Source organism: Cygnus atratus, chromosome 4, assembly GCF_013377495.2.
Source record: "Cygnus atratus isolate AKBS03 ecotype Queensland, Australia chromosome 4, CAtr_DNAZoo_HiC_assembly, whole genome shotgun sequence".
NCBI lineage: Eukaryota > Metazoa > Chordata > Aves > Anseriformes > Anatidae > Cygnus > Cygnus atratus.
Genome location: NC_066365.1, coordinates 6,503,831 through 6,524,572, shown reverse-complemented (window position 1 = coordinate 6,524,572; position 20,742 = coordinate 6,503,831). Strand labels below are relative to the sequence as shown.

The following is a 20,742-nucleotide window of genomic DNA, read 5'->3' as shown; positions in this document are numbered from 1 at the left end:
TTGTGTTGTGGAAGGGTATTTGTTCCTGCTGAAGGGGACTCTGACTGCTGCTTTTGTCATTTGCAGAAAACAGCCCAGAGGGAGCCCGGTGGGCAAAAAGCTTCCACCCTTCTGTCCATTAGCAAAATCCATCAGCACAAACTAACCCAGCAACCCCTTGAACAAAGAATCACAAGACTGCATCTTCAAAGAATACTAATGAGGCTATTCCCCACTACTGTTGCCACCAATATTTTAAGGACACTGAGGACAAGCACTTACCAGACATGTTTCCTAGTCCTCTTGCTGATGATCCCCAGCCCATCAGATACACCTGGCCATACAAGCACAGCTGAGCAGCAGCAACAGCACTCAGGTGGCTATGGGTGATGTGAAATATGATGGATACTCTGAAGATCTCCTCATCGTTGCATTCCTGTCTTTGCCCTGACCTGAGACAAAGGCAGAACAATGTAATTAAATATGTCACAGTATGGAACAGCAAAAGTACTAAGGGGAAATGGACAACCAAGGTAGATGTTACAGCCACTGCTGTGCTGGGGAGAAAGGAAATAGCACTTGTAAATACAAACCTGCTGCTACACCGTTAAACCAAAGGAGTATATTAAGGATATTAAGACAATAATGGAAGGGAACCTCCCCCATTAATTCTGCTTTCAGACCAGGAATTTGGCTTAAGCAATCACAAATCTTTGATTACAGTATGAATTCAAGTTTTCTAGTGAGAAAGAATGGGCACAGGCTTTAGAGAGCCTCTGACCTTCAAAAATAATGACAATTAAAAAATTCTCTTAACCTTTTTATGCCAATACAGTAACTGAAAAAAAAATAGCAAAAAGCATCTTACAGAAGAACGCTCTTCTCTATACCATTGCTGATGGACACAGGTTGCACAGCCACTTCATTCAGTGCTGAAGAACCACATCATATTCCTTCATGATTTTACCTGAAATTCACGGCAGGTTAAACAAGTTCACAGCTATCCAAATTCCTGGTTGACGGCTTCTACAGATCTGAAAGATCTTTACTATGACTCTGAAACTTAATTTATATTCCAAGATGCACTCAGAACAAATATCATTGGTCTAAAGACAGTCCTTTCAATATCCTTTGAAGTAATTCTGTCAGATTTATTTGTTTGACGCTATTAAGTGTCATTTTCAAACTCCAGCTAGATTTCCTGGAGACATTTCTACATCAATGCAAGACAAAGACTTTGACCAACCTGTTCTTTTCCTAATACTCTGCAGTAATATTTATTAATGATATTTATTCCGTATTTTCTGCACAGTGGCTGCATTCTTCCATCCTTACCTTATCCGGACTCTGTTGTTGTCTGGATCCCACTTGGTCCCAGGACACTGCAAAAACTATGTATTTTTCTTATACTGTTGGCCCAAGATGCCTCTCGGGTAACCTTTAAGTGCTGTCATTGTGTGTGTGCATCTTCTAACTGTTCTGTTTTATTCATGGCTATCATTTTCCCTATTTATTTTATATGATCTATAAATACTGGCACATACACACATGCGCATTTTGATTACTTCTGTGTCTTCTTTTAACTAGAACAACTCTTTAATCAGAAAAGCTCTCCTTAGCTGTTCTGATTACCTAGAAAAGCATTTGTAAGAACTTCCATTCATCATTTCCCTTTTATGTCCAAGTTTTTCCTCTTGCTCAGAACTAGGTCAGTTTTGGTTAATGAACCATTCAAAAACAGCCGCAGATTACCAAGCATCAGTCAACACGCTCATCTGTTTGCCATTAAAACTGCAGTCACTGCAACAAAGCAGCCCTTCATTTCAGATTTTTGGACTGGCCAACAAATGGGACACACAAGCACCCTCCTCACACATGCTCCTGACTCCAGCATGAGCAGCACATGTCACCCACACAGAGCTTTCACTGCGACGGCGGACATCCCCAGCACAGTTTGGTCAAGCAAACTTTCTGCTCTGAAGTGCTGATTCTGCTCGGTGCTGTGCAGGACAACGTGGCTGCACTGTGGCAGGTTCCCCGTGGAACCCCAGCAAGATCCCAGCTGCATTTCAAACCACGTCAGACACACAAGGCCAATGTTTAGCAACCTGCCTGTGGCACAGCTCCACAGCCTGGACTTCATGAGAGCCAAATCTCCAGTTTTTGACTGCACAGACTGCTGCAGCCCCCTACCCTGAAGCACATTTTCTTTGTATCAAATGCCCAAGTGAGACATTTCCATAGGAAATCAAAACATTTAAAAAACAACTTGTTCAAAAACAGAGTAAAAGGTGAAGCACTGTTACTCTGCATGTCCTAAGGAGCATAACGTGCCACCAGCTCTCATCATGAGTAAACACTGTCTTCTACTGGGAACCCACACACAGAGATATTTAAGATATTCAGGTTTCCCTTTGATGATATCCGTATCATATTTTAAAGGTAACACACACACAAGAGGTTAAAAAAACACAAAACGAAACATAAAACCTAATTATGACACAATTTGCTTGATAAATGAAACGAAGCCAACCCCTCTGGAAGGAGAGGAGGATCAGCGTGAGTCACAGGCCACGCATGAGGGATACTAGGAGGTAACACAACAGCTGTGCAGCGATGTGTGAGTGACAACAGCAGCCCCTGCACTGTGCCTGTAGTAGAGAAAAGGGAGCCATTTATAACTCTGTGATCCTCACACATGACCATTTCTTCTCTCTATTGCCTCCTTTCTCTTTGCACCTTTGGCCAACTCTTCTCCTCTCCCTTTTCCCACAGCCAGGCACGCCTCGTACCATGCCACATTATCCAGGATCCCACACAACAGCAGAGTCTCTTCCCTGACAGCTGCAGTCACAGACAAAGCAAGATGCAGAGCTCTCAAGGTTATTGGTCAATGTTGCATGAGAAGATAGAAGAAAACAAGTCTTATATTTGATTCCCCTTCGGAAAGCGGGAACAGATCTGCTGATGTCTGACCAGGCAGCCTGGATGTCAGGCCTAGCTGGAAGCCTACCTTGCAGGAGGCAGGCAGAACACCTGCCCCGAGTGACTGCCATAGATCCGAAGGGACAGGACTAGCAGGGATGATTCAAGTGGGAGCAGGGTGAAAAAAGGCATCATCCAACTCCTTTGGTGTGCCGGTGGAGGTGGTCTCAGCTTCACTCCCTGTCCTTTCTCCTTACCCCCAGGATACCTTGTGGTTATCCTACCATGAAATTCACTTCTGAGTATACTGAAACTGGAAAAAAAAATGGGTTTTTACAAACAGGGTGTGGAGGCATAACCTAATGATTCCTCTCAAGGGAATTGGAGGACTCAAGCTAGCTGTCCTGCATCAGCTGACCCCACCCATTTTATGTGGGACATATTTTTCCAGTTACCTGAGAAAGCCTTACTTTCAATGCATCATATATATTATAATCAAGTTTTGTTGTTGGTTTACATTGAACCAACAGTTAAAATTCACACATGACAGGAACAGACAATATATTCTCCAGTCAGCTCGCCTCAAACATCACTTCTACTTGAGTCAAATTCTTCTGAGTTTTTCCTCTTCCTGTTTCACTTCTTTCTTTCACACTAGAAAGAAATCCTCACGCAACGTCCATCAGAGATGTCAGGGTGAGCGCCTTTTCTAGCTCTTCGGCACTGGTAGGCTCCCAAGGATAAAACACAACCACTTTCTTCTTTTCAATCATGAGGAAACCGTTGTCACTAAATCTGCCTTTTATACTCCCTACATCCAGAGTCACAAAAGGAGCAATTGCAGTGGTCTGGAGATCAAATACATAAATGTCATCTTGTTGGGATACAGCAGCCTGGAAGAAAGAAAAAATGAAATATGTATATATTTATATATATATATACACACACATATTAAGTAAGAACAACCAGTTACTCCCAAAATGGGAAAAGGCTATATGTCAGTAAAACAGACTGCAAAAAAACTAAGTTTATCAAAATTATTTTTCTCTTCTAATTCTCTTATTAAAATATATTCTGGAACAACAGGTCAAGCCAACAAGTTTAATATATAAGAATCATGCAAAACCTGCAAACATTGGTTATAGCCTTCCTACAGAATACTACAGACTGTGGAAAAATGCCGTGGGATGTTATCACTTCACTATTTTCTTTTGAAAATAACCAGACAAATAGTAATCTGATTTGTACCTAGTACTTGTATCCTATACTTACTGCGGTGATAGAGGTTTGCCCTTTTGCCAACATACTTCACCCATAACCTATAAATTCACACTCTAAAGTAGTTGGTCTTTCTGATTATATCAGTAACAGAAGCACATAGATGCAAAGGATGATAAAAGTCACAGTAACAAAGGCAGTCGCCTCATCTTAATGGAACAGGGCAGTGAAAACTTTATGCTGCATTTAGAAGGCAGCTATGTTGTAAAATACCAGGACAAGGTTTAATGCTTTATATTAAGTTCTATGAGTAGTTAATCTCTCTGAGGTTTAGAAGCACAACCAGGATGCATTTTCAAGGAGCAGTCTCCATTCCCCATCATTAAACATTATGCTACATCATTTTCAAATACTCTGTGACTACATGTAGAAAGCAGACAAGTGCAGAAAACACATCCTGCTTAAAAGAAAAACAATACTATTAACTTTTAAGAAAAAAACCACACATGCTTTGCATTTTGTGCTTTCTGAAGAAACACTAAAGCAATGCTGTGAAAAGTAGCACTTGGATGAGGAATATATTTGAAAGTCTAGTTAGATTGTTAGTAACTATGTATAGAAGTGCCAGCTTCTCAGGAAACAGAATTATTTTTTTAAATCACAGCTGCATATGTTCTTAAAATAACTACTCTGCATTTATCCTTGCTAGCTATCCTTATTAGTTACTACTACAGAGACAACACAGCCATGGGAAAAAGGAGAGAAATCTCCCAACGTTGCTCCAGTTGCAGAGCTTTTATCATTGGTGATGTCATCCACAAAAAACCCGGCATGACTCAGACTCCAGACTGTGCCACCAGCTGAAAAAAATAAAAAACAGGCTGATTTCTTTCCTTTGTATACTAAGGAGGCAGGCCATGCTGCCATGAAAGAGATAAGAGGGGAAAATCTAGCCCATTTTCTTTTTGTAAATCAATTATGCTGGTCCAGATTTAAAGAAATTAAAGACCTCTATTCCCCCCTTGTTTAGTTTAGCTCTAAAAAGCAAAGCTGCAGTTTGGAAACCTCATGTGAGAACGCACAGGTCGCCATCCTGCCACTCTGCTGATTAAGAATTTTGCAGTAAGATTTACAAACAAAAAGTGAAGCTTAACCAAATGTGTCTGTACACATACATAGAGCATGCTTGCACATATGTATATAAAGCATGGCTGCAAGAAATGGAAGAAATCTAAGGAAAAGCAGCAAATGGAATAAGTGAATGTTACACAACACTTTGGTGCTTTTTGTGCCTGTTCAGAGGACTGCCACACTTCACAGATATTATGAAATAATCACTATTATGCAAATCAGAACCCCTTCGCTGGAGGGTAGGGATTTGCAGAAGAAGGAAATGAGCATGCAATATTGCATGTTAGCAATGGTACACTGATCTCAGAGTCTGAGCACTTCAGGAAGAAATACCGTTGACAATAATGTACTCCACATCACCTAGTACTGATCTACACTACTGTTTGTAAACTAAAAGCACTTGATATAATGGTATTTGCTACCCAGAGACAAAAAGAATGAAGGGAGCAATGCTGCAGCAGTAAGGTGAAAGACTGAAAACAAATGAAAGGGAAACTTCATTATTTAAAAAACAAACAAACAAAAAACTTCATACATTAAAAAAGTGTTATTCGGATATGCATATCATGGCACAGAGGGAAAAAAACAGCACGATTTAGAACTCCTCTACATGGAATCTAAACTTGCCACAGCTAAAGAGACAGAACATTGAGTGAAAGCAGGCACTGAATACACAGCAGGCAAGCAACTCAAAATACTGAGATTAGCAGAACCAAATGCTGCAATTTAGCATGACTGATGCTTACACTAAGTCGTGCCTTTTCCAATCCGACAGCATCCTTCAGGGATGAAAGGAAGTGATGATTTGTGGGACTCCGGAGCCCACCTTCTCCCACAAGATAAAAAGTAACAACACAGCTTTTCCTGGTGCAATTTCTGCATCTTTCCAGCAAGTCGTTCATGGACTCCTTGTAGATGGGGACAGCACTTTGTGCTTTAACAGTCATGCCGTCTTTGGCAAGGGTGCATACCGGCTCCAGAGAACTCCATGAGTGCACAGTGACCTATCAGGCATGTTGAGAGAGCAGGAAGCTTAGCAGAAGAGAAATTACATCTGTGAAAACAACCCAGCACCCTAGGTTTCCCATCACTCATAGGAAGAGATGTTCTCCTGACAGTACCAGCCAATTTTCAACTGTAATAGAAAGAAACTTCACAAAGATTTAAACAATCAATACTGAATAATAATTAGATCATTATATAAACCTAACTGCAAGTCCGTTTCAAACAACCTGGATCTGCTACTCTTTCTGATCTGCAAGGCTTTTTGTTTTCTCCAGGCTCCTTGAGAGGAGGGCATTGACAATTCCTCTCAAGGGCGTGCTGGGAAATGGAATTACTTGGCTCTTTTTCCTCCTCTGCCTGATTAAAAAAGTGAAACAAAGGATTTTCTTGAAATTGCTCAGTGTTATTTGATGTAACCCAACTGGGTAATCTAGGGCTTCTGCACAATCACTGTTAATTAGAAGCCTGCTGCATCATCTTAAAAGGGACTTCAGAAGTTATATTAAGACAGTAAAATACACATTCCCAGAGATCACGCATGGTTTATGAATACACCCTTACATTTCAAAATGCATAATTTGGAAGACAGGCACTTAATGAGAATGACAGAATTCTCTCTCTAAATATTTTAGGTTGGTTTTGGACCTTAACACAGTTCTGCAGTCAGAAACACATCTTTACTCCAAAGTTTGACTCAAAAGTTTGAAGTTCCAAATTCTCTTGAAGTACTAAATGCAATATTCACTGGAACTAGCCTATTGCCAATGCTTCTCTGATTTTATCAGAAAATTTTAATTTAAGTCTGTGACAATAACTCACATGAGAAATAAACAATTCCATTAATTGCAATCCTAATCTAAAAACTGACAATCCAGAAATGGCAACCATTTTCCATACTGGAGGCTGTCAGTTGCCAAAAACCTCTCCAGAACAGAAACATTAGCTGATTTTTAAAAATTTTTATTGAAAACAAACAAAACCTACTAAACTTATAAATCTGAAAATTCACCACAACCTACCAGACAGAGCAGTGAAATAGGAATAGACATACTCAGAATATTAGTTCTGAACTGACTAGTGAGTCACTCCTTATCTCTAGGGCTCTTTTTCTATCCTTCTCAGCTTTTTCACATGGGAAGCTCTTTATGTCAGGAACTGTATCTTGCAATGCATAATGGTGACTACATTCACTTGGAGTCTGGTTTTCATATAATTAACAGCAATAAAACTTAGGAAACTGAAAAGAAAGACTCTGTTCTACAAGACAACTCAGCAGCCCAAATACTATCTAAGAAAACCTACCACTTTCTATAGCAGTGTTGGAAAACACAGTAAAGGCATCAACTGTAAAATGGTGACATTGCATAGGTGACCTTGCAGTTAAAGTATACCTAGATGTTTTCTTGATATGTCACACATACAAAAAAAAAATAGTTATTTTCCCAAAGCAGTGTAGTTTAAGTGCTGTCAAGTGAAGGTGTGATCCTTTTTTCCCTCACTTTAGCTCATCAATCTAGTTCTAACACCCAAGGAACAGATTAAGTAACGAGGTACCATTTTACAGACTTTGTTTATTTAACCATAAACCCCTACAAGATTGCAACAGAATAGTTAGCTTCAGGCCTATACCTACAGGCACTTAGTTCCTTGTTCTGTGAAACAGTGCACAGTACTGTAACAACAAAGGGCAATATTGCCCCTAAGAATATTACAGACATGAATTGCATCCCATTGTGTTTGGGAATGGATTTACTGAAGTTCGTCTATATGAAGATGTGCTCATTTCAGTTTCGTTCATTCAGTAGCTGACGTTCTACAGGGAGGGACGCAAGGGCAGTTGGAGGAGTGTCCTTTACCTTCAGAGTCAGCTTGTGGTCCACGTGAAGATCTGAGACACCGTAGATGTACAACACACCTTTGTCTTCATAGGCCACAGGCAGCAGTGGGGCAAAGAAGTGCTGGGCAAAATAATGGAGCAGTTTCCACTTACCACCATACTCTGGAAAGGGATAAAAAAACAGAAAGACTCAGATGAATCCAACGCTGTCTCGACACAGCATCCCTTCCTGTGCTCTCAAGTTCTGCTATAGCAATAGCATGTCATCACCACCCTTTTTCACCTCTACCAGGTGCAGAGAATGACTGAAGTTAATCTTGTTTCCTTCCAGACAAGGCTCTCCTCTGGAAGGAATTTGATACTCTTCCAAGCTTTTTTTCATCTTCACCAAAAAGTCACATTTTTTAAGTTTCAGCCCTATCATTGATATTCTGTCATCCAATTAAAGGAAGCCTTCAACACAGGTGACATTAACAGAACTGACTCACCGTACTACACGGCAAACAAGCAGTTAGAGCATCTGGACAAACACAAAGGCATTGGTGGCACTGCCACCAACTCCCACCATTGTAAAGAAACGGACAATAGTCTGACTAACCTCTCTCCCCCTTTCATCAGTTTTATTTCAGTTCTTCCTTAGAACATCAGGAGCAATGAAGCCCAAGTTCTCAAAACAAGGGCAGCTCTAAGTTAGGCAAAATTAATTTACTGAAGTCTAGAGACAATGCTTACTGTATGGGATTTAGCTAAGCACATGTTGCAGACATGCCAAACAGTTTGCTCTGCTTATTTAATGGGAAACTGTACCTCATTACTTTTAATACTTCATAGTCTGTCACTAACAAGCTGGAAAAGCAGCAAACCTTGTCTCCTCTTCAAAAAAAAAAAAAAAAAAAAAAGCAGTTTTGCCAGATACAACACTTCCATACAGACATTTTGAAAGAGGAACCATTTCCATTCCTTTCTCTTTTCATTTTGCACCTAGCACCCACTGTCAGCATTTTCACTCTCTGCTTGGCCGTTATCTCATCATAGAAACAGCACTGAAAAGAAGCAGCAAGTCAGCTGCATAACCTCACAAGGAAAGAAAACTTAGATACCAGCTTCAGTTTTGTTTCTGGCTCTTTGTTTTACACAACAGGTTTAGAGTTCAGGGATGCTGGAAAAAGATTCCCAGTAACGCACTTCTGTTGGAACCAATTACCTTGCTGTTTTGGTGCTTGTACAGAGCTCTCCGCACTTTCAAACACTTCATAATTAAGGACTTCATATCCAGAGTGATGCAGGTCTTTAAAGGGTGTGTTTGTGGCTTTCAACAGGCAGACCTGAACATGCTCAGCCTGCACTCCACACAGACATGAATGAACTTTATGGAGAACAAAGCACATTAGCTCCAGCTCGGCATCCTGCACATCACCTTGTTTTAAGCAAGCTCACTAACAAACAACTAGATGGGTGAACAGACAAGAAAAGCTTGCGTCTGCCTCGACAACCTGTACAAAATTGAACTGGGCTACAAGATCAGACTGCTGCCAACAAAACAGCACTGGCATTTCAAGCTAACTGTACTGAAGCAAACTGAAGAGATGAAGTCTGAAAGAATACTTCAGGAGAGGCTGCAGAGTTTCTTCAAAACAGTTTGCTATACTGATGAACATCGCATGTTGGTGCTGTTCAGCACACGAACAAAGCCATGCTTTTGCATTCCAAGGACAACTTCTGGTACAAAGCACTGGTGGTCTAAAGGACAACTCCTCCAAAAACCAGGGAGTGCTAACCAGTTATTTTTCAGGGCCACAAAATTTGAGAAAATGAGAAATTTGGACTGGGGATGGCTTATCTGAAACATGCCAAACTGTAGGGCTGTATCTGATCTAAAAACTATAAGCAACAGTCCTTGTATGAGAAACGAGCACTGTGCCAAAGCTCAGGCTTTGGGAGAGGCTGAACTTTCTGAAGCCCTCAGGACTGCCACAGGACTGTCAGGAATTTGAGTTGTCAGAGCAATAGATGCTGCTCGCTGCAGGCCTCAGACAGAGCCCACCATGACTGCAGACAGGACACCCAATATGGGCTGAGGTTTCAGTGCCTGCCAACTTGATTTTTTTTTCTCAGCTTTATTTACGTGATGAAAATCTAGTCTTTTACTGTCTTAAATACTAAAATGAACAATGCAATTGAAGTAGAGCAGTTTCTGTTACTTAGAGTAGTGAGAAGTCCCATTTCTCTTTTAATGGGTCCTACCCTCAGTTTTCCCTGTGCCTTCATTTCTGACTGGTTTCCATAATCACATTACAACAGCTGCTGGAAGGAAAAACAGCTTTTCTACCTACGCAGCAGCAAATACAGAGATCCTCAAGAAACTTGCACAGTGGAGGAAACCATTCAGAGTAAACTTGGCAACATACTTTCACACAGAAAAAACAACCAAGCAAGGAACTCAGTAAACAAACGAGAGCAAACAAACCACACACTTAAAAGTTTTTACCATTTCAAAACTCATTCTAGGGTTCAACTACTACAGCTATTGTTCTGGGATGTTTACAACATCACTAGTATGTTTACCTGAAATCAGCTTTTTAAGGTTGGCATTTCCCTTCCCCAAAAGCCTACAGCTCCTTTGAAGAACAAAGCTCAACTGCTGGAGCAGTTTCACACAGGAAGGGACTTCCAAAGATAACTTTTCCAGCAACAGGATCTTGGTAACATAATTGTCAAAGTAATTTCAGTCAGCACAGAGGACTGAAGTTCACTGATTACAGAAGTCATATTTTTCAGCTCATCTGTTGCTTTCATTTCCTTAAGATCAGTCATATTTCATGATTTAAAAACTAGGCAATTTGCACATAAAATACTCTCCCCACCCCTAAAATGGATGCAAGTAATGTGGAGATCAAGTAGTTATCATGAGATATTTCTGGGTTTAAACTTTCCTGTAACAGGCCAGCATACCCAAAAGCAACAGTCCAAAGTTATTTGAAACAGACCTGAGGTGGTTTCCTCCTCCCCTCATATTTAAACAAATTATTGAAGAAATCCATGTTCCCCATTTTTTTCCTGATAATAAGATGGGGTCTGTATTCTTTGTAATAACAAACTTCAGAACAGGAAACTAAAATTAGGTTTGAAAAGATACCCTAGTACGCTCTTTTCTGGCTGTTCCCTGAAGCCTTTTACATTCATAGCAGGAGTGAGAACGAACTGTTCTTCTCCCTGGTATGGATTTTAAATTAATCACTTGAAATCATGAAATGCAACCTGAGAAACATGCTGCTAGCTCTTTCCTCACATCAGCCTCATGAATTCAAATCTATTATTCTCCATAATATCCTGTGGTTTCAGCTCACCAGGGGTTTGAATATTGAACCTGCAATAAAAGCTAGTTATCTCTTCCAGGGAATCTCATGACAACCAGTTGGGCACCTCGAGGTGAGGTTGTGTGGGAAGGTGATAAATTGCCACGCGCATCGCAGCACTTCCCAAAACACACTACACGGATGCTAAAACACAACTGGCTTCATAACCAGCTGCTAACAATCAAAATCCCAGTTGTGGTGAAACATGTTTCGTTCTGAACTGAAGGCAGAAGTACTGTGCTGTCTTTTCATTCAATTCCAAGCAAACATTTTAAAGATAAGTTAGTGAGATGTATTTGCTATCATTTTCCCTCCCCATTTCATGAGGAAACACTTCCGCTTGGTACAGGAAATTATGCAAGTCCCTCCATGGGTCCCTGTGAAGTAACAGATTTAAATAAGAAGAGCTTTGGTGATACTACTGTGCCATCTAACAAGACGCAGAACCATGTTTTGAAGTGCAAATAAAACTAATTTCCCTGAAGTTTTGCATAATTTCAGCCATTAGCATTTCAAAAATCCCTCTACCACAGCGCCTAATTAAATGAATATTAAACCTTTCCTCATTCCACTGAGGGAACAGAATGAAACAAAGGGACAGCTGCATCTCTGCTCAGCTTCTTTTCTGCAAACTAACTTCAACAACATATGAATAATTCAAGTATTTGATGTATTTTCTACAGTGACATCAGCACTGTACTTAAAAAGACATTTATGGTCTTCACAGTCACTTCATCTATCAATACACCTGTCTTTACAAAGAGGCATTTTTCCAAGTATCTTTTTCTTCTGAGGCACTGAAAGCCCAAGATCGTCGGTAACTGCTAGAATCATAAAAATAAACATTGGGATACTTGGACTACAAGTACAAGAACAGAAAGTCCAGGAACATGACCATTATAGCTAGACCACTGTCTTAATGTTTAAATAAAATAGCCTGTTACTTCTACTACTTTGTTTTCCTTTGTTGGTGCCCGCTGTTTTGCTTGGATAAATGAAGAAAAAATGAGAGAGAGAAGGACAAATGACTCTCAGAGAACTAAAAAGGAAGACAGGTAGGGTAGGGCAAGCTAAGTTTCTAAAACAAGACCAAATGGCATTTTGTAATAAGGAAAGATCCAGAACTTAACACTAACTCTTAGTGACTTCCAAATAAAGTGTACAAAACATGAAACACAGCCACTTCCTTCATACCACACATTCCTCTCCTATTTTTTATTGCCTAAGCAAGTTCTTTCTTCATATATCTGCTTCCTCCATTTTGGTGCTCTGAAAATAATACATATAAAAAGAATAAAAGGAGATATCATGTGCAGTTTAGCTAAATAGCATATTAGCAAAATAATTTAGCCACAAAGAATGATTCACCTCACCTGACACTATGTTAAACACCAAATCTCAGCTAGTCATCTTGCCTATAAAGAGTTTCTCAGAAGCTATGCTGGGTGAGAGGTATCATACTAAGTTCTGATGAAAATCAGATTGTGCATGGAGAAGATAATTTCATCCCACTTATTAGACAGCTAAGGACACCATCAGATCATAAATCCCACCCTGCTTCGAACAGGATCACAGTTCCATAGATTTTGGACAATGTGCTACTGCTACTGAAGGGAGTTGTTTTGATTGTTTCACCTCAGGGGACACAGTATCACCAAATTTGTTGGGATTATTATGGAAGTCATTATTTTATGCATACGTGCTCCTTCTTATCTTATCTCACTAGCTGTCTTTCTGTCCATTCTCATTCAGGGTGGCTAGGTGCTCACGTGCACCAGTATAGCTGAGCCAACTACTATAATCAGAGATTTCTAGGCCCTTCTGGAAATAAAATTTCTTAGAAATTTCCAATTTTAAAAGAATTTTTGCAAAAAAATAAATAAAAAATCTCTCTGGAAAATGGGGTTGCGCTCTCATTCTTAACCATTGCTGCTTCCTAGTAGGCAGCTTTATCCTTCTTCAATCATCTCCTTATTTTCTTTGGAGAAATCAGAATACCACTTAAATGACAAACATATTTTCAGGAATTAAGAATTAAATATAATTTTAACTTCTCTACACCAAACCTTTCAAAAACATTGTTATGAGTTGCTGGCTGCAAAATCTGAACCTAAAGAGCAAAACTTCCGTAGGAAAATAATTGCTTTTTTCATTACCCTCTTCCACAGACTATTAGGATGATCCTGCGTAAAACACTTTTCTGGAAAGCATTTCTCAACGATGGGCAGACACACGCTTAAATTGTGCAAAGTCACCGGAGAGAGAGTGCAGAGCCTTGCTTCTCATTCTGACGTTTCCAGTTGAGCAAAACAAAGACTGACAGTTGGTGCGTTTCATCAGACTGTTGCAAAACTTACCCAAGGAAGCCCACGAAGGTGCTTGCCAGATGTCATTGAGTTGCCAATACAGAGCACCCATTGTGTGACCTTCTCCGTTGATTATTTCACTTTGACTAGAACGATAGAATTCAGTTTCTGTCTTTATACACTGAGCCTGCATCACCTTGGTCAAGAAATACATTTTAAAAATAGTTATTTTTAGCGTGCTTTACTTTCAAAGCATATGTGTATATATTGACTTATAAAACAGGCGTCACAGCAACGGCACATAACTTCAAACACACGCAATACACAGTTCCAGTATACATTCAACATTCTGCACCCAAAGAGCAACCTCTTCTCACTTGCACTCCCACTTCTGTCCTCCCTCCCCACTTCATCTTTAATAACACATTTTCTGTAATTTTGCATTGGCGACGTTCTCAACAGAAGCCAAATAACCAGTTATTTTCTTCACAAAGAATGTTACTAGGCCAAGGAGGTACTAAAGGAAGTCTCAAAATGAAGAGAAAAAGTACCTTTGACCTTTCCTAAAGAAGAAAAGAACATTTCTAAGTTAACTATTAGAGCCAAGTTTACTCTCCTATCTGTTTTGCTGTCATCATTCTGGTATTCTTAAATCGTTTAGCCTGTTAATGAGGCCTCAACAGACTTAACCCTGCAGAAACTCTCATAGCGTTCTGAGTCAAGACCTCACAGTGCAAGTTTACCCCTGTTTTCAATTTCACAGCATCATCTATCCTTGTTCTCCTGTCATCAGTGCTTAAAGTTCCCCAGCTGTTTTGTTTTTATATAAAACTTGCTGACAGCAGCTCTCAAACATCAAAAACATAGTGAATGTGCAGTTATTCCCAGCAAGAGTGTTTCTGAAATTCTTGGAACACAACAAAAAACTAATAGCACTTTAATCTTGCTTAGCAACATTGAAAAGTTACTTAACATTATTTATTAGTCACATCAAAATCACAAAGAAAGAAGAAGTAAGCATGAGGCAAGCTTACTTCAGATGAAGACCAACATATAACCTACTTATCTGAAAAAAAAACAAAGTAGATTCTCTAAAACATAAATATTAGAGTTCAAAACAAAACAAAAGCTACCAATGGTCGCATTCACAGACAAATGCATTCTCTACAAATAATTTCGTTTCAAAAGCTAATGTATTTCTTCTGGCAAAATTGGAAATAATAAGCTTACTGGGGCCACATGAAAAACAAAACATACCCTGTCTACAACAGGGAATAAAACAGAGTAGCCCCAGGAAGAACTGTGTTCCAAGAAAAGTCATCCCTGCATGTGCCCTCCTGAGGACAGGGAACAAAGTAGCACATGCAGCCAGGCTTTCTCCTGACTGAGCTCGTTTCTGGGAAATTCCCCATGAAGTATTCCAGCCCTTCTGTCATGAAAATTGCAGTCTCTCCAACAACTGAGAGACAAGCTAGCTCCAAATTAAACTGGACTCTCCAATGCTTCAATGCAGAATGTTTCTGCGTGACTGAACATCGTGTAACAGCACAAAATCAAAGAATCACAGAATGGTTCGGGTTGGAAGGGACCTTAAAGATCACCTAGTTCCAACCCCCTGCCATGGTCCAGTTTCAGCCACTGATAGTATCTACAGGAACAAGTACGAACAGCTCCTTATATTGAAGATATCACTGTTACCTGAGTGAGATAGATCGTATCTTTGAACTTTTTTATGGGATCTGTGGTCTGGGGAAGCTTGAAATGATATCCAGTCTGTTGAAGCATCTGGTCATTGCCATTTTCATGGTGCTGTCGATGGAGAGAAAAATTGCTTGTGTAGGACCAGTCCTCAGTGGAGGAAACCTTTTAAAAACACAAAAGTAATATATCTGAATGAAAACGTGCATTGAATTCACATTTTGCATTTAATGACTGACAGGATATTCAGGAAAGGTTTTCTATTACACTCTGCTGACGTCATCCAAAACCTTTACCATTGGTAATACATTTCTATATTGCAGCCATGCAGAAATTTTGAGTAAGTAACACCTTTTGCTAACGCTCTTTGTACAAACACATGAAAACAGACACTGCTGTTGATCCTGCAAGAGTAATGTGTAGTTTACTGGCATAAAGTTTATTTGTTCTTTGGTTGAGTTTGACCGAGGGACCCCAAAAGATTTCCTTGGGTTTGTATCAAATCAGAAACACCATACATTAAGACGAAAGCCAAATAGTCAAATATATCTAGGCATGTTTGGCGTCTTAGAAGGAAGGAACCTGCATTCTTTCCAGGTTTAATAAATACCAGAAGCTAGAAGGACTATAAATTCTAATAATACGCATTCAAAACCTGCTACAACAATCTGCCTCTGGAAACAAATGATCATGAAACAGGTTTGTTTTTTTTCAACTAAGGACAACAACAATGCAGTATAGGTCATACAGCTATGACTGTTAAGCTTTCATTGTAATTACCATCTCTATAAAATCTTTTATTTAAATTTGTTCATCTTAGGCTGGATAGATTGAAAAATTTTCATTGTCATTAATTTGGATGATTGTACTGATTATGCCCCAGATAATATTTTTTGTCCAGCAAACTGAAAGGAACATTCTGAACTTTTAGACACATGCACAGGTATCAACATTATATATCTCTCTCTCTGAACAAATAGGCAAACAGCATCATGTATCTCTGCTTGAACTACAAAAATAAGATACAGTACCTTGATTTAATAGGAGACAAAAACAAATCCTCTTAATTTTTTCTTTATGTATTGCATATAAGCAAATAACTTGAAAAAAGAATAAAAGGTAAATAAAAAGGTAAAAAAGAATAAAAATCAATACTTTTTAGAGTTCAGCACAATTCAGCATTGGTTGTGCTTCTTCTGTGTCTAACTGACACAGAATCTTTCAACACAGCCACTGAAAACAGATGCCAGGCTATCATTACTAAGCTATATATTAAATAGAATTGATATTAAAATTAATAGTCTAACATTCTCTCATCTACCAGGCACAGCCACCTGACTTTTTATTACTAAGTCACAACATTGACTATGTTTTATATAGTTCGCATCCAATGGAAGAAGAGCCATAAAACAAGTAAATCTGGAATTAAGCTAGTAGCCAGGGTCAAGCAGTGCCTTAACATTTCAATCAATACAAGCTTCTCCATCTGAAGAGATCATAAAAAAGTGTCACTTACTGGTTAAGAAAGGAAAAGTTATTTTTAAAACTAAAAATAATTAGAAAAAAAATATGACTTTTCTTTGGCATTCCTATAATGGCAACTCTAATAAAACAACTGATTGTATTAAAGCTGGTTCCTCTTGCAACATCAAGATGTTAATATTGCAACATCTTGCAATATTAACCACTGAGGAGGGGTCCAGTCCAGTTCCATCCCCTTCCTCCTCACCACTACACACTTCTATCCCACCTGCCACTTACCAGACCTAACACTGTATCAATCCAGCAGCAGTTGTGATGCTCTTTGTTGGGAAGAGACCCACTGCCCTCACTAAATGAGAGCAGAGGGAACAATAAAGTTTGGAAGCCCAGCCTTACCTTTTCCAGTGTACTGAAGGATGGCCAGGATTGAAATCCATATTCTGAAGCAAAACGAGTTTTAGGATACACTGTCCAGTTCCAGCAGTCACTGCTGTAGTCGTAAAAGTGTGTGTCACCATAATGGGTATCATAAGGATTCTGGGAGAGCCAGCCTTCTTTAACTGACTCCACGCCATTGGTAGGACTGGATGCAACAAAAGGACGGCTCTTATCTACCTGGGATTAGAGGAAAAAAAAAAAAAACAACAACCCACAACCCCTCTTAAAGTGATTGGCTTTTATCATCTAAGCATCTAGAATACATTTTGAAAAGGGAGGGGGATGCAGGGGAAGAACATGCCTTTTCCAAAATTCTGAGTCACCACCTAGGAAACATTCTTTTTTGTGTCCTGACGTTCATCATCTTTACTAGCTTAATTAGCTTCTTATTCCTGTTCCTGGAATACAGTTAGGCATGATATTGCTTGCTCTGCTGTTCTAAAGAATTTTCTCCTCACATCAAGAGATTTTCTATCTTTATATGCTTCTAAATTCTTAATGAAACCTATTTAAAGTGCATCTCATGAAAAATAAACTCAAGGAACATTAATATTTGAGTACCGTGACTTCTTTCCTTTATGTAAAACCATTACTTTTGTAGTGTTTTTGCAGCAGCAAGGCCATGATTTTTTCCCTTTGTTATTAAGCAGTTACCTATATTTAGTCTCAACAAACCCAAGGTATTCTGCTACTAATGCCTGCATGGTAGCATTGCAGGTTATTGTCATTTTGGCTGGCTCTGCACGTCAAGGTAGATGACACTATATAAGGGGTTACATTTCAAATTATTCAGAGTGGCTTTTACTTATAGCCTCAGCAGATTTGGTATAATAAATCTTCTATTAGTATCCTCAGTACCCTACAAAGTACTGAAGGAATCCTTCTGCAGGTATAATTCATTTATCCCTCCACTGGTAAGACAGAGGCCTGAATTACCAGTCACAAGATACTGCAATTGGCTCTAACACAGCACAGCACTTCACTTAGACATGTAATTCATTTCAAGAAAGAGTAGCCCTGCTCCTCACCCCCCCCGGTGCTTTTTTTGAATATGAGTATAATTGACAATTAACTGAAACAATTTATTACAGGATATCCTAGGTTCCCCAAAGTCTTTAAGTGATACAGTTCAGTTCTGCTAGTAGTTAAGGATTTCCTCAGCTGGTTTGTATTATACAGGACCTGAAATTACATCACTGTATGGTTCTTTCTGGCACTCAAGATAGTTAATCTATGTGTTTAAAATAAAAAAGGCTCCCTGCTGGACAGCGACAATGCACAAGTGGACTATAACTGAAAACAGTATCAAGCCAGAACACCTCACTTTGTGAAACATGCACTGGCCATCCAAACTGTTCAGCCAGCCACTGAAACACCACAGCATACCTGTACAGGCCATTCAGTGCAAAGAAACTACCCGAAATACATGCATCTAATTTCTTGATTAACACCTTGATTCTAAGAAGCAACTAACACTTAGCATGCATAACTTCTCAGAGCCAGATCCTTTTCAGCAGGTTCTTTCAAACCCATCCCTCGTTTTTATTATTTCCCTGTATCTCCATCTTTCCAGTAGAAAGGTACTATGAGTTCTCAGAGTACAGCTACTCTGACAATGCCAGTAGCCTCTAACAACAAGCAATAACATTGCTATCACCTACATACTGTTTGCCTGCCTTTGTGCAAATGAAGCATCAGGTCATGAGCCCCAAAACATAAAATGCATCTCATCATCAAAATGACAGAGGTTACCATCAACCTGGAGTATTATCATATCCTGAAGTCAGTAACAGCAAGCTGCACAAGCGATAACTGGGTTAAGAAAAGGCCACTAACATTTTTAGGTTAACAAAACCTCATGCTCTCTTATTGAAAAGGGAATTTCTAACTACACAAAATACTTGCAATATTTTGTCATTCTACACACCTCTTAGCGAAAAGGAGAGCTAAGAATATCACTTGGGTTCAAGCATTGTTTATAAATCCCTACATATGCAACATCAATTTGGCACTTTCAAATCAATTTCACTCTACATATGCCAAAAAAAAAAGTTAGTTAAAAGTAGATTCTACAACGTAATGAAGAACTGCAATACTTCCAAGGAGGAAGAAATAAAGCTACAAAAACTGTGCTGAGTAGTGCTAAATCACAGTAGGCATCATCACAGATTTCAGGTGCTTCTGGTTTGCACTCTCACAGTTTAAGTCTTATCTCAAATATTTTATTTTGCTTTCATATACTGTAAAACATCATTAGCCTGTTTAAAACAAAACCACACATCACAAAAAACAATATAATGACCAAATAGCATGGAAAGGACAATGTTTGGTGTAGCTTTTGTTTAACATACTTAAGCCAAACACTTCAGTCAAGTACTAGAAGTGTACACTGGACAAATAGTATTTTCATGAATTTTTTCAACTACAGTTGAAAAGCTTAGGGTTGTTAAATCCATCATACAATATGCTTCAATGAAATCAGGATAACGGAAATTGATCATCTAGATCAATTAACGGGCAAGCTGATTTTTGTCCATTGCAAGTGAAGGCATTTTGTGGAGCAAATAAAATAGGAAAGAAAAAAGAGTCAAGACTGTCTACGTTTTCAGGTCTTCTTTAACATATCACAGAGTCATTTTTTTGGTTTGTTTTGTAGATGACCCTTGAGTTTAGAGTTGTTTACAGAAGCTTGGAAAGTACAATCCCTCAATAATGTGCTGTTTTTCGTTTCCAAAGAGAATTAAAAAAAATTGCTTAAATTGCTAACTTTAAAATCTTTTGCCAAGCCACATTTCCCCCTGGTTTCTTGAGATTACTTACAGCAAGAACTATTTCTCGGATGTTCTTCACATACAGCAGCACGTAATCTTTGATATAGACTTCTCTGTCAGCACGTGGTATGGAGAACCAGTCACTTGCAATTGCTGCTTCATTTTCATTGTTACCACTCCACAGAATAATTGATGGATGGGATTTTAACCGCCTTACCTGAAATACAATTCAGTCTCAGAGGTTAAGCAAAATACAACTCTTAGAAGTAATAAAAAAAAATCACTTTGTTATTACTTGAATTACAAGTCCACTTGCATATTTTACATATTCTGAGTCTACACTCACATGTTTTTATCCACACTGTTCGCTATTCCCCCAGCTCCAGATCAGGCTTAAACTTCTGTATGCTTGCATAAACTTTTAGTATGCCAACACACATCCATTATACACCCACGTGTAGCTCCAACCGCTTCTACTCAGCCACATGTGAAGGGTAAATTCTGTGCTAAGGCACGTTGCTACCGTGAGAGCTCACTCTCTCAGTGGATGCTCTTTAATATCCTTGAGAAGAGAGCAGTTTGCAAGTGAGGAAGGC

At 39.1% G+C, this 20,742-nt stretch overlaps 1 protein-coding gene across 1 annotated transcript in view; it reads right to left on the bottom strand.

Moving 5' to 3' along the window:
• Positions 1-3,370: 3,370 nt before the first annotated feature.
• The window catches only part of MANBA (mannosidase beta), a 45,798-nt gene continuing 28,426 nt past the window's right edge, over positions 3,371-20,742 (bottom strand). Inside the window, exons 11-17 of the mRNA XM_035539764.1 lie at positions 20,196-20,363; positions 17,334-17,552; positions 15,456-15,620; positions 13,809-13,953; positions 8,115-8,257; positions 6,000-6,257; positions 3,371-3,797 (exon numbers count right to left, since the gene is read on the bottom strand). Of these exons, the coding sequence (XP_035395657.1) occupies positions 3,573-3,797; positions 6,000-6,257; positions 8,115-8,257; positions 13,809-13,953; positions 15,456-15,620; positions 17,334-17,552; positions 20,196-20,363 (1,323 nt within the window). The 3' untranslated portion in view covers positions 3,371-3,572. The remainder of the gene's footprint in view (positions 3,798-5,999; positions 6,258-8,114; positions 8,258-13,808; positions 13,954-15,455; positions 15,621-17,333; positions 17,553-20,195; positions 20,364-20,742) is intronic.